General features: G+C 47.7%; 1 protein-coding gene across 2 annotated transcripts in view; it reads left to right on the forward strand.

Moving 5' to 3' along the window:
- The window catches only part of KCNN3 (potassium calcium-activated channel subfamily N member 3), a 173,951-nt gene that overhangs the window by 150,398 nt on the left and 5,803 nt on the right, over positions 1-17,750 (forward strand). For both annotated transcript variants that reach the window (XM_061185950.1, XM_061185949.1), the window contains exons 5-7: positions 5,829-5,939; positions 15,361-15,488; positions 16,200-16,269. In XM_061185950.1, the coding sequence (XP_061041933.1) occupies positions 5,829-5,939; positions 15,361-15,488; positions 16,200-16,269 (309 nt within the window). The remainder of the gene's footprint in view (positions 1-5,828; positions 5,940-15,360; positions 15,489-16,199; positions 16,270-17,750) is intronic.

Here is a 17,750-nt window from a genome sequence, read left to right on the forward strand (position 1 = left end):
CACAGGGTCCTCTTTTCAGAAGAGGAAGCCGAGGGTCAGAGAAGGAGCAGGCGGCTAAGCCTGGGTGTCGTGGGGGTGAGGGCGGACAGGAGGCCTGTGACTTGGTCCTAGGGCTCCGCGGTTGGTTACGACAGCCCTCCCCAGGGAGCCCTCTCTGCACCCCCATCATCGAAATCCTTCCAGTGCTCCCTCAGATTTCAGTCATCACCCCCACTTCTCCAGGAAGACACCAGAGACCCTCCTTCTGAAAGGGAAGTGACTCCTTTCTGCAGTGGGAAGGGGGTTATGCCCTCGCCAGCCTGGTGGGCTCCTGGGACTGATCTCGGTGACAAAGCAGCTCAGAGCAGCAGAGGCCATAGGGTCAGAGGCCTGGGGCCGTGGGGCTGGTGAGCAGGAGGGGTCCAGCGCTGCCATGTCACGACTGGACACCGTCCTCTCCCCTTTCGACTGAAATCCAGAGCCGGTGCATATTAGCAGGTCCTGGGCAGCAGTTAATGAGAAAAGGCTTAGCCCCGGGGTTGGGATGAATCACGGGTAAGTGTAAGGCCTCAGAACAAATACCCCCCATCGGTTAGTAGGAGTCTATCTGGCACAGCTCCAGCTGTCACCAGGAAACCAAGGAATGATTCTTCCTTCCAGAAAGGAATGAAATGCCGCCCGAAGGCCAAAGCTTTCCTGTCTCAGAGCCGCTCCTGGGGTGCAAGCTTTGTGCCTCAGCACCAGCTCTCAGCCAGGCCCGCACAGAGCCGGGCTGCCAATAGGTGGATGGCCCTGCTGGGAGCCTCCGTTATTTTTAAATACCAGCCATTCGCCCTCTCAGCATGGAGCTGTGCCCCATCCAAGAAGCGGCCCCATGGCCACCATTTCCCTGGTTCCCTCACTCCTGCGTCTCCGGGCTTCTGCTCTGGCACAGCTGGGGGGTGGGTGGGCAGGACCCCTGGGCCCCTCCCTGCCTTCTCCTGGGGTGTGGTCCTCAGCACCCGCTTTTGCTCCTGGGGCTGTAGCAGCTCCTTGGAAAGGAGTGTTTGTTCCTTGTGGAGAGAGGTGTGATCAAAGTGGAAAGAACAAACAAGTGAGGAGGAACCGATACCCACCCCCCATATTAAAAATACAGCACATGCCTTTTATCTTCTCCTTTTGCACAAACCCTGCTGCGTAAATATATACCTATCTATAACAGGGACAGGGAGCGTCCCTCCTCTCACTGTCAGTGTGTTTACCCAAATTAAAATCAGCTGCCTCCCTCTGGGGTCTGACAGTGAGGAACCCTGGTGGCATTTTTACTAACAAATGTGACTTTTCCAGCTGAGTCACTCCTTTCCAGGGTTTCGCATGGCTGAGAATCCCTTCCTCCCCTCTCCCAGCCTCCCGACACTTTGTACATCTCCTGATTATTATTGCAAGTGCCTTTACTAAAGGTAGGGCTTCCTGTTTGGTTACCATGGACACCATGCAGGCCAAGGCAAGGCCTGCTCGGGAAGGGAAAGGAAGAATTTGTGTGTGCGGGCTGTAAATAGTCTTAATCATTGTTTTCTCTTGGCAATCCCAGTAACGGTGTAATTATCAACCATTAAGCAGGGTATATAATTGTCTGAACAACTTGACATTGTTGGCACAGACCTGGTGTGTTTGAGAGATTTCACCCACAAAAGCAGGTATCTCAAAGTGCATCATCTTTCCATAAAGAATTTTATGATGACAGTTACAAGGTAGAGAGAAAGCTGGCAATATTTAGTATCCAGAATGGGCCTTTGAAGGCTTTTTGGTTCTGCAGGCATCTGGAAGACTTTTGGGGCCCCAAGACTCCTGGGTAGGAATCCCATTTCAATACAGCCAGTTTCTAAAGCTGGACTCACTCTGTGGACCCTTCATGAGTTAGGGACAAATAGACAAAAGCTTCCAGGATATCTGTGGGGGTCACTGAGCTTTTCCCCCGAGGCTTCATGTGAGAGGCTTCTTTGAACTGCAAAAGGAAAGGGATGATGAAGTAAAAGGTAGCACAAACTGAGTCATTTGGGGAGGAGGGAAAAAGAGGGCTCAGTAAGACATCTGCTTAATGTCAGTTTTAGAAGATGAGCTTCTCCCTGAAACACCTTGGTTTCAAACCAATTGATGTTATTTTAGTTGTTACATGGTATCTGTTGCAGAAACAGAATCCAACTGTAAATCATCCAGGCTTCCCTCCTCCATTTGTCACTTTCATTTATGTTTTATTTTATTTTATCTTATGCTTCTTTAGTTAAGTACACCTCATACTTTTCCCCTTGGGATACTTGTTTTTTGAGACTCTAAGGTTTTCCAGCTGGAAAATGTTTCTTGGACACAAGAAGTAGGAGGACCAGAGTGGGGAGACTGGGTCTCTGGTTTGGGTCCAGATATATGGATGAGTTAGGCATGTTGACCCCAGGCCAGCCCCTCCTTCCGCTGTTCACTCCTGTGTTTCTGCTCACCATGTGCCTTGGCAAGGACGACCTCATTAGAGGTGAACCCTCTCCCCTCCCACAGCCCTCCCATGGAAATAGTGTTGGACAGACAAGACCCAGGGAATTCAGTTGGTGTCAACAAGGATTCAGGACTTGGCACCTCTGAAGGCAAAAGTCTGAGTCATGGATTTGCTCCACAATCTGACCCCATGGAAGTCATCCCAGCAGCTGCTTACCCTCTTCTGTCCCACTCCAATCTCTCCTCACATGGCCCCGCTGCCCACCAACCATTTCTGAGATTCCACACGAGGACAGCTAGGACAGCAGGAGCTCTCACACACCCAAATCAGCCAAGCCCTTGGCAATCTGTCTCTTAAAACCAACCCGTATCCCTGCTGTATCACACAAGCATTCCCAAACTGCTAACAGGGCCCTGTCAGGCTGATAAACTCATCTAAGTAAAAAGACCCAAAAGGAACATAGGTGATCATTATACCACTTGAAAGGTGAATACAGCAGGAGGGAGGGGGAATCCCGTAATACTTCCTTTATTTCCTCTAAAGAGCCAAAGTTGACCATTAACTTCTGACTCAAGTCTTAGGCTCCTTGTTCTTCCTGCCTTCCACTCAATTCCCATCAGCCCATCCTTTTTTCCTATTGTCTGCTTCTTCCTTTCCACTTCCCCTGTCTGTCCCATGCTGTTGAGGAGGCAGCACAACTTGTTCCCTGTCTCAGTCTCTGCTCCAGCTCTATGTCTCTCTGCATCTCCCCTCTCCCCTTCCCATCCCTTCCCTTCCGTTCCCTTCCCTCCCCTCCCCCCCCCACATACACACACACACACACACACACACACACACACACACACACACTGGAGAGGATCAGTTTGTATTTCAGCACCCTGAACACCACTTTCTGAAGGTTGCTGACGTCTGACCCCATCTTTACAAGGTTGCCTCTTAATGGGAATGACCAGATTAGGCTTCATTATTGGCTACTTCCCTAATTCAGCCAGATGATGGATTTTCTAAAAGAAAAGTTGAAAGTATCCACTGCTATCTATTCACGTTAGAATTAGGGGTTAAGAACCAAGCATCCTTCAGAGAAATATCCATAGGAGAGCCTTGACATCTTTAAGTTGAAAGAAACTGGGAAATGTCATCTAGCCCAGCCTCCTGCCTCCATGCAGAAATGAATCTTAATCATATAAGATAGATGGTTCCTTAGTTAGAACACTCTAGCTTCTCACTAGAACCCTTCTGCATTCAGCAGCCTAGGTTGTGAGCCATAGCAAGAACCATGGAGCAATCCGTCTAGACCCTGGAACTTCGGGATTGTGGATGGTTGATTGTTTTAATGAAACTTCCAAAGTGGCGTGGTGAGCAGGGAGACTCCTTCAGGCTAATTCTGCCCCCAGCTTTCAGGAGTGATTTAAGCAGAGTTTCCCTGGACCCAGGGAAATGAGGAAGCCTGGAGCCTGGGAAGAACCCTCTCCATCTGATGTTCCATTTTTAACACAGTGATATATCCCTCTTTTTGGGCGTTCAGCCCAAAGTTCTTTTGTAGCTCCATACAAAAGAGAGGGATTATGTACTCGGTCTGCTTGAGGGGAAATGGAGCACACATCTTCCCTCTAGAACAGCTTCTTTTTAAGCTATTTTTTGCTTTTAGAGGCCTGGCTCAATTGATGACACCTACAGCCCAGGCTGTCCAACTGCCCATTACATATCCTTTGAAAACTGGGCACAGAGTCTCCTGCAAGTCACAGATGCCAGGAAAACAGGGCCGTCCCTGAACAAGAAAGGAAAATGAGGTCAGAAAAGGAAAGTTCACACAGGCTCCTTTCTTTTCAGTTTGTTGTGCTAGAAATGGGTGGCTGACCAAGTGTACCGAGAAACATGAGATTGTTTTCATGGGAACCCTTGTAAAAAGCTGGGGGAAAGCGTTGCCAACTTCACCTGTGCCAAAACCTTGCACCGACCAACCTTTGCCAACCTCTGGCAAAGGAAAGAGATTATGAAGGAGAGAGTAGGGGATTGATCTACCATATGCATTCCGCCCAACTCTGGTATGGATTATAGTACCTTTGAAAACAGTCTTTAAGGTTTCCTATGCATTCTGTTAGACTGGGTGAGCCCCAAATGTTATTGATGGATTCCTTCAATCCTAGGATCTCAATTGCTAAACTGAGCTCTGTGGCAACTATAAATACTGTTTGACATCTAGAGGATCAGACTGCTGACTTTTCTGAGCTTATTGTCTCTTTCCATGAGTGGAGGTCAGGATGGTGCAGGGCCCCACGTGCAGGAAGAGGGTGATGGTCACCGAGGGGCATGTGCTCTCTTCCAAGAACCAGGCAAGGGCGGGGCTGTCGTCTGCTGCCTGCAGGAGAAGCGGGGCAGGAGTAGTTCTCTCTCGATACCCGCCCCCCACCAGGTCAAGATGCACAGCGAAGAGGACTTCAAAGTCCTTTGGAAGAATGTTGGGATGAGCCCATTTCTGCCCATTTCTCAGACAGTCAAGCATGCGCCCAGAGGATTAGGAGAGAGGAAGTGAGTCCTGAGGAACCGGCCTCTTTTACTCACTCTCCCTGGGCTTCCCTGGAATGGACCTTCCAGAGCAGAATAAGGACGCTGCTCTGGAGAACACTGAGCACCTTCTGCAGGTTCCCCTAAAATCCTGATTTGAGGCAGGTGTGTTGTTATCGTCTTTTAAATCTCTGAAAGATGGTGAATTCATGAGCCTCCTGGTGAAAGCAAGAAGGAACTGAATTTCTTGTGCTGAGTCATAGGCTAGACCTCCAGTAAAAAGACCCAACTGGGAGCAAGCTCAGCCACTGAGTACACAGACTCATGCCAACCAGTGTAGCCCTCGGAAGCAGTCTTGGCGGGGTGATGCTTTGCCTCTTCGTTAGATTATTATCAGGAAAACCCTCCACCACCAACAGGTGATCCATCCATACTGCATGGCTTTCTTTCCTCCTGGCCCCCTGCTCTGGAGCTGGCAGTGGGGCTGGGATAGGCATGAGAGAGGGGGAGCGTGTGTGGATTTTCTGTCTTCCCTGTACACACTGGCAGGTGACCAAGTGATTGTTCAGTGTTTTTAAATTCCCCCAAGCCTCAGCCCCATCCAGTATCCTGCTCCATGAAGAAGTGGCCAGCTTTAGGAAGGCTCAGTCTCCCAGAGGTCAGCTCTGCAGCTAAGCCAAGAGCACTGCAGACCCCTTCATGGGTGCGGGAATCAGGGCCCTGATGGGTTTTGTGGCTTGGCCTTGACCAGCCAGAGTTCAAGTCCCCACTCCACTCCTGGAGACCCCACCGTGGGCCCGGGGCACGTGGAGTCTTCCGCCTGAGCCCTGCCTCTTAATGATGTGCTCTCTCCCCTGGTCCTCTTGCTGTCCCCTCACAGGGTGCGGGCTGTACTGCCCTGGTGGTGGCCGTGGTGGCCCGAAAGCTGGAACTCACCAAAGCAGAGAAGCACGTTCACAACTTCATGATGGACACTCAGCTCACCAAACGGGTAAAACGCCACTGTCCACGTCTTAACGGGGGGCTTAAGACCAACATGGGAGCCAGTCAGAAAGTAGCCACAGTGGGTTAGGGCCCCACCTTTCAGTGGAGGGTTGAGGGAGCCCCAGACACATGCAAACAGCCAGCGCAAAACGGGCACAATGTCCCAATGCTGAAGGCTCCTGTCTTCTCTTAAATCACTGTGCATGGTTCAGGCGACCAAATAACTTTCCTGATAATTAAATCTATAGCATACAATGATGTAACCCGCCCCCCTTGCCTAATGGTACCGAGTAAATCACCCAGCATGAGGTGTTTTTGCTTATGCTTAAATATTTTCATGCTTCTCATTAGGAAGGGCAGTAGAAATTCTTAAAAACGATATCGGGAATGTATCTAAATCCAACCCTTTAAAAAAAATCATTACAGACAATCACTCCGAAATAACGTTCATCAAAATGTCATCATCCAATTTTCCCCCTTTTGGGTTTTCCAAATAATGTTTCTCCCTCGTAACTTCATGAAAGTGGGTAAGGAGGGTGAAAAACTGAATATAAGCAGGAATGGGAAGATCATTTAGCTGCTAAAAGTCTGACACCCCACTGAATGGTCAGAGAAGAAAAGGCCCATTTAGAAGAGACAGAAACGAGCCTTCCAGGAAAACAGCAGGCCAAATGAGCAAGGCAGAAGCTGTTTATTTAATGACAGCTTTTATGGAAAATTCTTTAGAGCTGCAGGCCGAACGAAGGTCAGTAATATGATTTCCTGCAAAACTCTCCTCTTTCCGAAATGAGAGCAAAGCAAAACCCTGTGCTGGGGTCTTGGCCGCTCTAACAAGTTTCTCATTTAGAATTAAAGTGGGTTAGGAGACCCATGAGCCACGAGATTTTGATTGGGGTTTTTGAAAGCTGGAGAAAATATTCAGTGATGAATGTTGCAGCACAGTAAAAATGTGTTCTAAATAGAGACAAAGGCAGGAAGGGAGAACAAAAAGAGAGGGAGAGTGACAAAGGGTGGGCGTGCTCACTCAGAGGGAGGCGTGGGGGAATGGGAAGTTGCCAGGCCTCTCCAGTTTCTCAGCAGAATTATTTATGGTGTTTGATTGTTTGGTCTTTGATTACATGTACTGGATTCTTTAAAGAGCCTCCACAGATGTTAAAAAGAAGGGGTACAGGCAAATAGTCTTCCGTCGCTGCCATACAGGTGGTTGTATACGGTACATCCTGGCACTGAGCTGTCCGTGGTACAAAAGAAAACATGATTTGTATCATCAAGATGGCAGGATTGAGGGCCATACCCATGGGTAGGCCAGCCGGGTTCCACCCAGAGCCCTGTAACCTAGCTGCTTTCCTTCAGCCCCCTAGTAAGCATGCAGAAGTCATGCTAAGTATTGAGCAAATTACCAAAGTTGCCTCTATTCTCCTGGAACAATTTGGTGCAGGAGCCAGGGGCAAGGGAGTCTAGCCTCCAAAACCTTCTCAGAAGCTGTTTCTTAGAGCAGAGACGTTAACAGCCTCTCTGTTTATTCTATTTGCTTTTTGAAACCAAGGATGTACTTTGTATATCATGTTATTCCTTTGTCCTCTCCATTTTTCACTCTGTGAATCAGACATTACAGGAAAATAAAGCCGAGGAAAGCCAGCTCCCTCACATGACAGGAAAATAAACAATTTTTCTGCAATATAATTGTACAAGATGAGATTGTGGTTGCTAATTTCAAGCTTTCAAAAATAATTCTCTAAAATCCTCCTCAAGTCCACTTACTTTTTGAAAAGTGGGACTGAAAATCAAATCAACAAATATTTATTGCCCATCTATGAGTACAAGGCATCTTTTTATCGAATAACATCTCACTTTTCTGAGAACACTTAAATCTGTTGAAATGTCCCTTTAATATCTAATATCTTTTCCCAGAGAAACAAACAACACGAAAGGAGTGGCCCTTACAGAGAGAGGATTCTCAAAACTGGCAAGACTGGAAAGGTTCTTTTACCTAACCTTCATTGAAAGGAAACTGGCTGTGAGCTTGGCCTGCTCTGGCTTCAGCTCCCCTTGACCTGGTCTCAGAGAAGCCCACCTTTCTTCCCCTGGCGATGCCCCATCCATCCTCTGTCCTCTCCAAGTGGCCCGCTGTGTCCAGCAGGAGTGGCTCATGGGTCAGACAGAATTCACAGTGAATTCACAGTGAATTCTCAGTGAATTCCCAGAGAAAGATCCGACCTTTGGAGGAGCTGATTGGGACATAATTGAAAACCTCTCAAGAGTGGACAATTAATAGATTTAACAGAGAAAAGCCATCTCTTACAATACATGCAACCTTAATTCTTCAAACCTCTAAGAAAAAAAAAACAAAAAAGAGGAATTGTAGCCTATTAATCATAAAAATACTCAGATTGTTCTAGTCTTTATTTACTCTGCCTGTCTTGCTGTAAAGGCTTCAGCCCAGACTTTACCACTAGAGTCACACTGTTTTTATTCATTTATTTGCCAGGGGGGGTGGGGGCAGGTGCGGCGATGTTCTGATGGCACAGGGTCGAAACTCAGTTTCTGGTTTTCCTGATTCCCGTGGCTTTTCTTCTCTCACCTGTATAACTTGTCAACCCTGGTGGCAACGTCATTTCTGTATTTAATGCAATCAGATCTTCCCACACTGACTTTGCAGTGTTACTGCCATTGTTAATCTAGAATTATAATTTATTGCTAACCTCTGGGCTACTAGATAATATATATGTAAATGACACACAGAGAGACTGTGAAAAAGATACTAGATCCCCACCTTTTCTCCCACTCAATGCTACACATCCCGCTGTCGCTGTTTTAGGTAACGAAACACATCCATCACAGCTGGATGGCACTCCCTGTGTTCTGGGGACACCAAGATGAGTAAGAGATGGTACCTGCCCTCCTACTTACTGCCTGTCCTCAAAGAGCACCTCTCCTTTCTAAAGAGCAAGGTAGCTGCCCATGGGCACACTTGACTTCAGAGGCACCACGGACAGGAGACGTTCTGTTTGCCACGCCTCCTCTCCACATCAAACCTGCAGACGCCTCTGCGGTGTGTGCCACTGGCTGAGGATTTTGTCTCCTTATCCTTGCCACGATGGGTTCCTGCCTCACATACTTCATCCAAGTACATTTCCCCATGAAATCAATGAGTAAGACCAAAACCAAACCCGTATCTTCCCTACATTAGTGCCTTCTCCTGCCTTCCCTGTTAATGACATCATCGTTCTTCCAGTCTCCAGGCCTGAAAGCTTAGCAGCATCTCTGACTCCTCTCTGCACTGGTCCCCACAGGGGTCCGAGCAGCTTTGGAGTCTGATTCCACCTGGCCACACCAGCCTCTCAAGGTCCTCTGCCCACCATACTCAAAGCCACCATCTCAGTCTTGTACCATCTCAGTTGCTTGCTACCTTCTCATCTCACCTGGTCCTCCCTGACCCAAGTCATCCTGTACTTTGCTTCCTTGTGACTCTCCTTAGACTCTGAGACTTAGCTCTGAACATATCACTAACCTGCTCAAAAACCTTTAATAACCCCCTGGAACCTACTGATCCACTGATAAAAAAAGACTTTTCTTTATTTTTTTAAATAGGGGCTAATTTTTTAAAATTTTATTTATTTATTTTTTTGAATGCATTGGGTCTTCGTTGCTGAGAGCAGGCTTTCTCTAGTTGCGGCGAGCGGGGACTACTCTTCGTTGCGGTGCGTGGGCTTCTCATTGCAGTGGCTTCTCTTGTAGCGGAGCAAGGGCTCTAGGTGCCCGGGCTTCAGTAGTTGTGGCACATGGGCTCAGTAGTTGTGGCTTGCGGGCTCTAGAGCGCAGGCTCAGTAGTTGCGGCGCCCGGGCTTAGTTGCTCTGCGGCACGTGTGATCTTCCCGGACCAGGGCTCGAACCTGTGTTCCCTGCATTGGCAGGCGGATTCTTAACCATTGCGCCACCAGGGAAGTTCCAAAAACTTTTCTTTAATTATGAGCATGTGTCAGAGTTTTATCACAATCCTGCTAGGGGAAAAAAATGTGTTTTTTTCCAGCAGGCTAATTCAAAGGTTTACTCATAGTAGGGGTCTTTTATAGGAAAAAGACAATGGTAGTCATTGTTGTACAGGGTACAGAAAACCTGGCTAAAGGACACAGACTCCTGACTGACAGCTGGTAGGGCCCATGAGTGGATTCCCAGAACAGGTCTTAGTCTTTTAAAAATTTATCAGATAATCAATTGAGCAGTTATCACGAATGCTAATTCTCCCCAGAAGGGGATTATAAATTATATCACCCACTAAAGTTCTGTCCCAGACAGACTGGGTACAGTTTTTCTTTAACAACAGTCATAGGAACATTGAGCTTTTGAGTTGGAAGGATTCTTAGGGATGAGCCTCTCAGGCCCAGAGATGGGCAAGTGTGGGCCCCCAGCCATATGCAGTGAGCTGGGTCCCAGCCAGAGCTGCCGTTTGTTCTCAGGCTGGCAGGCAGCTCTCCAGCCATAACCCAATGGGTTTCCCAGAACAGCCAGTTCCTTGGAACTCAGAATGGTGGTTAGGGTCCCAGGTCTGCTGGAAAGAAAAGCCAGTTTACCTCCAAACTAGCTGAGCATCACATTAATAGCATTGTGGAGTTAGCCGTGGTTCATTACTGCATTGCTATGGGGGAAGACTACAAACTCCAACTTTGAACCACAGAAGTACATCCCTCCCCGCTCCCTGTCCCAGTGTCCTGCCAGCCACAGGGGTGGAGCCCCCGTTTCTAAGTGTTCGGTGAGGGCTTCTGGGTAAGGCGGGCAGAGAAGCCTGAGAAGGGTGTGTGCAATAGGATGGGGGAAGAAGAAGAGAGGGTATAAGGGGGGAGATGAAAGAGACGGCAGCGGCAGGAAGCCAGCAGGAAGTGTGTGTGGGTGAGGGTGAGGGAAGTGAGGGGTTGGCGGATGGAGAAGAGGGGACGCCCCGGTTATAATGGACACCAGTCAGGTGTCTGAAGACGGGCCTGACCTGAGGGCTCTCAGATTGTGATTTTATCATCCCTTTAGATTTATTCATCTAAATTCAACCCCTGGAACTTCTTGAAGTTGTCTAAGTCACACCCACTTGCCAGGCCTGATCTGCCCTCCTCTCCAACTTCCCTCTCCCTGGGAGGGAGTCCTGGCAGCATGGAGGGCATGCTATTTCTTTCCCGGGGGCCCATCAGTAGGGCTCCTGGAATTTCTCTCCCAGGGCTCCCTGTGGCTGTTGGGAGCATGGGGGGAGGTGAAGAAGAGCGCCCCTCGTCTGCCCCACATGTTCCTCCTGCACCAGCCTCCATGAAGTCTGGAGAGGCAGGTTACCCTGGCAGAGAGGCAGCCAGAGCAAGTCGTCGACATGGATAATACAGCCAAGAGCTCAAGGAACAGACATATGTGTTCTGTTTTATGTTTTCTTTCGCTGGAGGTGGGGGAAGAAGCTGACATTTGTTGGGGGAAGGAACATCAGTAAAACTACTGTGTACTGAGGCGCGGTGCAGCCAGGCTCTGTGCTAAGTGTTTCATTGAATCAACACCACAATCCCATTTCACAGATTGGGAGAACTTGCATCACTCTATAGCACCCTACTGTGCTGTAGTTTTCTCTGAAGCACTTATTACCTGACACTATATTACACAGGGCATGCTGTCCCCATAGGATTAGAAGCTCCTTGAGGGCAGAAATGTTATTGGTTTGTGTATCCCAGTATTCTTACTTCCTAAACAGTATCTGCCCCATTGTAAGGGCTCAGTAAATGTTTTGGGAAGGAATGAATATGAAAATTGAGTCTCAGAGAGGTTCCACAACGGTCCAAGGTAGAGATGATCATTCATCCCCTTGTGAGGTTTTTCTGAGGGCTAGTGGAACAATGTAAACAGAAAGTGTTTAGCATAGAGCCTGGCATATAGTAAGCACTCCGTGAATGTTAGCTGTCAGTATTATATGCAAGATCTTGGTTGGATGACTTTCTTGCCTGGGCTCATGAATCTTAGAGCCCTCCCTGAAGGACATAGGTCACTGAGCCAATTCTCTGACCACCGTCAGAGTGAAAGCATACAGTTCTTGGGAGAGAATGAATGGGCCCACAGAAAACAATTAGCTCGTATGCTTATGGGTTTGGGGGACGAAACAGCTAGTCTTCCATGCACAAACGGCCCTCTTCTAACCATCCCTGAGCCCATCGGATCATGGCCAACCTTACCCAGTCCTTCCCAGTTCCCTGACCCACCCACTCCCACCCTCACCCTCAAGCGCATCTTTTGGCCCTGGTGCCCCGCCCACTAGGAGAGCTCAGTGGGTACCCAAGTCTCCATCAGGGAGTGGTGCTTGGGAGTCCTGTGGAAGCTCAGTGAATCCCAGGAGGGGCACACAGCCTCAACTGCCTCCCACCCCGGCGATGCTCAAAACAATCAGCCAGGTGAATTGGAGGGAGAACCTGGTCACAATAGCATTTACTGTCGACGTGGGAAAGCACAATGCAGTTAAAAGCCTATTTCTTTTTCTCTTGCAGATATTGATCTGCTTAGCTTGGTGCCAGGTTGTTTGCTGGCAATTAACTCAGAGTCAGCACCAAGGATTGCATTTAACATCGCTTTCCTGAATATGCGGGGGCCTCCCGTTCAAACCCATAAAGATGCTGTGACTGCTTTGCTCAGCTACCCAGGCTGTGCTGTGATTTTAGTACCTTATATTTGGGCTAAAGTTAAGTGCAGGACCTGGACTCCCTGTTCTGTCATATTGCTAAGTGAGGGCCATGATGATTAAAAACAAATCTAATGTCCTTTCCAGTTCCTTGATCCTGGAAAACAGGAAATAATTTTGTTTGTGCAGAGATGACATCTAGTCAGTCAGGTCTTTCTTCAGACCACATGAAAACCTTATGCTCTTTTTGGACCTGGCTCTTGTTTTGACTTTGCCATTAGCTAGCTGTGGGATTCTGGCCCTCACATTCTATCTCTGAAGCTGTCATTTCCGCATATTTTCAATGGGGGTTTGAGCCAGATGATGATAACTAGTATCTTTATGGTACTTTATAGTTTCTATAACACTTAAATCCACATTGACTCAGTTTGCCGTTTATCACTTTACGGTCTTGGTCTCTGTCTCAGTTTCTTCATCTGTAAAATGGGGATAATATTAGTACCTTCCTGAGAAGGTTGTTGTGAAGATTAAATGAGTTTACACATATGCAAAGTGGCACCTGGTAGATGTTCGCTCTTAGCCTCAGCACCATGAGCACCATGGTTATTGCCTCATTTGGGCCTCATAACAACCCTTAAGGTAAGGATTTATTTTTCCCTTCTTATAGACAGTTAAACACTTACTCCTAAACTGGCAGAGGAAGGATTCACCTGCAGCCTCTCCAATTTCAAATGTTTGTTCCACACCAACACAGAGACAGTTGTCAAAGGCTCATCAGCGCTGACATTCCATGGCTCTATCAGTGTTCCAAAGACAAGACCCGTGTAACTGGGGCTCTGCCGATCATCACACATGCTGGGCAGGTTTTTCCCTCCTGTTCTTCTGTGAGGCTTTCCTTGGAGGCCAAGCACCTAGGGAAACTGAAAAAACCACCTGTCAAGTTGCCCTCTCCCCACAGAAGGGCGGCAGGAGTAGGCACTCCACAGAGAGAAAGCCTTCCCTTCTATGCTGCCTCTTTTGCCAGGAGGCTGATGTCCACTCCAGCCCCTGGACAGAACCCCGGTGACCACACCCTCCTCTACCTCCCCCCTCCTCACCTGGACACTTACCATTTCCAGCTTCTCCTCACCACCACCTGCTTCCTTTCAGGCAAGAAAGTACCAAAGGTGGACAATTAAGTCATTTAAAACCATCTTCACGGTAGATTTTTACTGAACAAAAAGGCAGTATTTGTGTCACTTAGACATTTCTGAGAAGACCTAGCTGTTCTTTTAGAATATCACTTCAGCGCCAATGAAAAATATAATCCAGCCTTAGTAATAAATTTTTAAAACATACACACAGAAGTTATCAGCCTGCAAAACAATGTTTCCCAGGCCTTCCCACACGTCTCAGTATTTTAACAACGTCCCATCTGTTGATGTCAGCCTGAAGAAGCAGGCCTGTACTCTCCAATTTTATTAAAATCCTTTCTGGCTAGTAACCTGATTTCTACTAGGCTGGCCTACTTACTTCCAGGCCCTGGGCCTGTGGGCCTGTGCCAGTTTGCATGGCTGACAGAAATGGGAACGGTTAATCAAAAATCTGTTTAGCTTGTGCTTAATAAGAAATGTTTCCTCTTGCTCTTGTTACTAATTGCTGAAGATGTCTGTGTTTGGATTAAAACTTTGTCCCCTGCCATCTGGATGCCATTGATATGTCTCAGCTCTGTCGTGAGCCAGGTGATATCAGTGGTTTCCATGTCAACAGATGACAGCGTCATATGTTGAAATGTGTGATTGCAGTGCAGTGAAAGAGCCAGCCTTGGGAAAGAGGCAGCTCTGGTTTCACACCAAAATATCTTCACTGATTTTCAGACACTGCTTGGAAATGATTTCAGTTTTATGCCAATTACATTTACATGTGAAATTGCAGTGTAAATGTTTTTTGCCATTTGGGAAAGGAAACAATGGACTTGTTAATACCTAGAGTTCTATTCGGTGGGAAAGACATTTCCTCAAAGAGGCCTTGTAAAATCTCCAGCTGAAGTGAAAGAAGTCAGACAGAGAAAGACAAATACTGTATATCACTTATATGTGGACTCTAAAAAATACAACAAACTAGTGAATATAACCAAAAAGAAGCAGACTCACAGGTAAAGAGAACAAATTAGTGGTTACCAGTGGGGAGCAGGAAGGGACAACATAGGGGTTGGGGGAGTGGGAGAAACAAACCACTGGGTGTAAGATAGGCTCAAGGATGTATAGGACAATACGGGGAATATAGCCAATATTTTGTAATAACTGTAAATGGAAAGTAACCTTTAAAAATGGTATACAAATTTTAAATAAATAAATGAAATCTCTAGCTGATAGGAAATCTGTTTACTCTGTGAATACAAGAAATGTACCATGTACACTAAATAGAAATCCCAAGTAGAGCATGGAACTCTGCATCCAAGGGCAGCAATGGTACATATTTATCTATTCAAAGTGTGCCCCAGGCCTCCAGGTCTTGGTAATGTAGCCTATCTAAATATAGCATCAACAGCAACAGTCGATAGGCAGTCCTGAAATAATTAAGAAAGAGACAAGAACCACCCCTCAACTTCGGGCTCCAGTCTACTGTGTCCAACACAGGATTAATAAGAGATGAATTTTAATGATCCTTTCTAAGAGTTCATGATTTCATTAAGGAAAAAGATCGTTGCAGAATCATTTCCTTATAAGGTACACTATATCGACAGACATAAAAAACATGTTATGTGAACCTAGGAAAATTTACCTGATAGCAGCCTGTTTTATTTACTTTTCCTTAGATCAAGAATGCTGCAGCCAATGTCCTTCGGGAAACGTGGCTAATCTATAAACACACAAAGCTGCTAAAGAAGATTGACCACGCCAAAGTCAGGAAACACCAGAGGAAGTTCCTCCAAGCAATCCACCAGTGAGTAGGCCGGGGCAGCTCAGCCACCAGAGGACCAAATTAGAAGTGGTGGGTTCCCCAGAGCTCCATCAGTATCTTCTTGTATACTTAGAGGAGCAGGAGAAATCCATTCTTTTCCACTCAACAACCACTGGGGGCGGTGAACTGGCCGCAGATCAGTCTGTTTATTCACTTATTGCACCTGCCACTGGCAGACATTGGACAGACTGCTATGGAAGGTAAAAATTAGGTAAGAGCCTCAGGGGGCTCTCATAGTCTACACACACACACACACACACACACACCACATTACAACTGGAAGCAGAACAAATTGTGGTCAGTGCTTTCTATAAGCTAAGTATTTAAAAAGTATAGTGGATTTTTAAAAGTAGAGGATGAAAACATTTATTCTGACCTGGAGGCTTGGGGAAACCCTGAAAGGCCTAGAGTAGGGCACTTAAGGTAGAAGGCACAGCCTAGATAAAGGCATAGAAGCCGGGAAATGATCTGAAGAGTGGTGAGGAAACTATAATGACTGAAGGCAGGCACGCGTGGAGGCAAGAGTTTGCTTTCTTGGGGACCTGCCAAGCCCTTGATTCTGGTCAGTTGTCACCCATGTTCGAGGTCCTGGGCTGGGTTCCAAAACCAGATGAATTGATGTGGGTGTGGAATCTGCCCGCGGGGCTGAGCCCAGCGCTTGAAGAGCATGGCTATTACGACTCTTTCCCGCAGACTGAGGAGCGTCAAGATGGAGCAGAGGAAGCTGAGTGACCAAGCCAACACCCTGGTGGACCTTTCCAAGGTGAGTGGCAAACTCCGAAGACCCCGTAGAGGGTTCTCAGATGCTGGCATTTCAATTTCTCAGGTGTGGCTGTGAAGGCCTGGCCTTGGCCAAACTGGACAGTGCAGGACCAGGAGAGCAAAGACTGCTTCCTCCTTAGTTAAAAAATCATCTGGGTTCGAGTTCTTGACACTTGCAATCTACTAGTGCGTGTTGTTGACTTTTAAAACCTGGCATGCGTTTCTTAAATTCAGTCACTCAGGTCAGTCTTTGCTGGGATTTAATTAGCTGACCTACTACATCTTTTCGGTGTGTTGCTTGATTAGCTGTACACTGAGTTTGCACAGGGTGGAGCACACTGACGAGACCAAATGGTGATAATGGCGATGCTGCTGCCTGGGCCACACCTAGGAGGATCCTTCCGGTTTGCCGTTATAATTGCAAACTCATTTTCTTGCATCCTCCAGTCCTTACAACTCAGCTTTTCTGACCCCAAATCGGTGGTGGTGGTGGTGAGGGGTGCATTTCTTTATTTCTCATGAAGATGCCAAAAAGGAGAGCCCTCCTTTGAGAGCCCTACTGTCATTCTGCGTTTCTGGCCCTGAACTGCTGTAAATACTGTAAAGGAACTCTCTCCTTTTGCAAATCTCTGGAGTGAAGGAATCGGAGGCTGCACCGCTGGCAGAGCTGAGCGTAGGCGCCAATGAAGAAAGGGCCTCCCCTCGTCAGCCCCTCCTCCTCATTGCCTCTTTTTTTTTTTTTTTAATTTGTTTTTTATTTTTGGCTGCATTGGGTCTTCGTTGCTGAGCGCAGGCTTTCTCTAGTTGCGGCGAGCGGGGGCTACTCTTCGTTGCGGTGCACGGGCTTCTCACTGCAGTGGCTTCTCTTGTTGCGGAGCACAGGCTCTAGGTGCGCGGGCTTCAGTAGTTGTGGCACACGTGCTCAATAGTTGTGGCTCGCGGGCTGTAGAGAGCAGGCTCAGTAGTTGTGGCGCACGGGCTTTGTTGCTCTGCGGCATGTGGGATCTTCCCAGATCATGGCTCGAACCCGTGTCCCCTGCATTGGCAGGCGGATTCTTAACCACTGCACCATCAGGGAAGCCCCCTCATTGCCTCTTGATAGAAATTTTATATCAAATGTATAGCCCAGGGCCAGGCTGGCAGAACATTCCAGCAGATGTCGATTATCATCATGGAACACATTCCCTGGGTAAGCAAGAGAAACTCTCTCAGGCAAATTAAGCCCCCTTTGAAAAGATGGTGCAATCAGAGAAATTGCCAGTTCTTGGGCCACGTGCAGGCGCCTTGTTCAATGAAGGGATCAGGCCAAAGAAAGGGCCTCCTAAGCTTGGCAGGACTTCAATCAGGGAATGTGTGGCTGGCACAGGTGGGGAGAAGCCCACAGGCTGTGTGCTTTGGAGGGGGCACTGTGGTGGAGTGCAGGGCTCCTGAGAGCCAGGAGGAGACAAGGATGTGAATGGAACGCCCAAGTGCAGAAGGGAG

Source organism: Eubalaena glacialis, chromosome 3 (assembly GCF_028564815.1).
Source record: "Eubalaena glacialis isolate mEubGla1 chromosome 3, mEubGla1.1.hap2.+ XY, whole genome shotgun sequence".
Classification (NCBI taxonomy): domain Eukaryota; kingdom Metazoa; phylum Chordata; class Mammalia; order Artiodactyla; family Balaenidae; genus Eubalaena; species Eubalaena glacialis.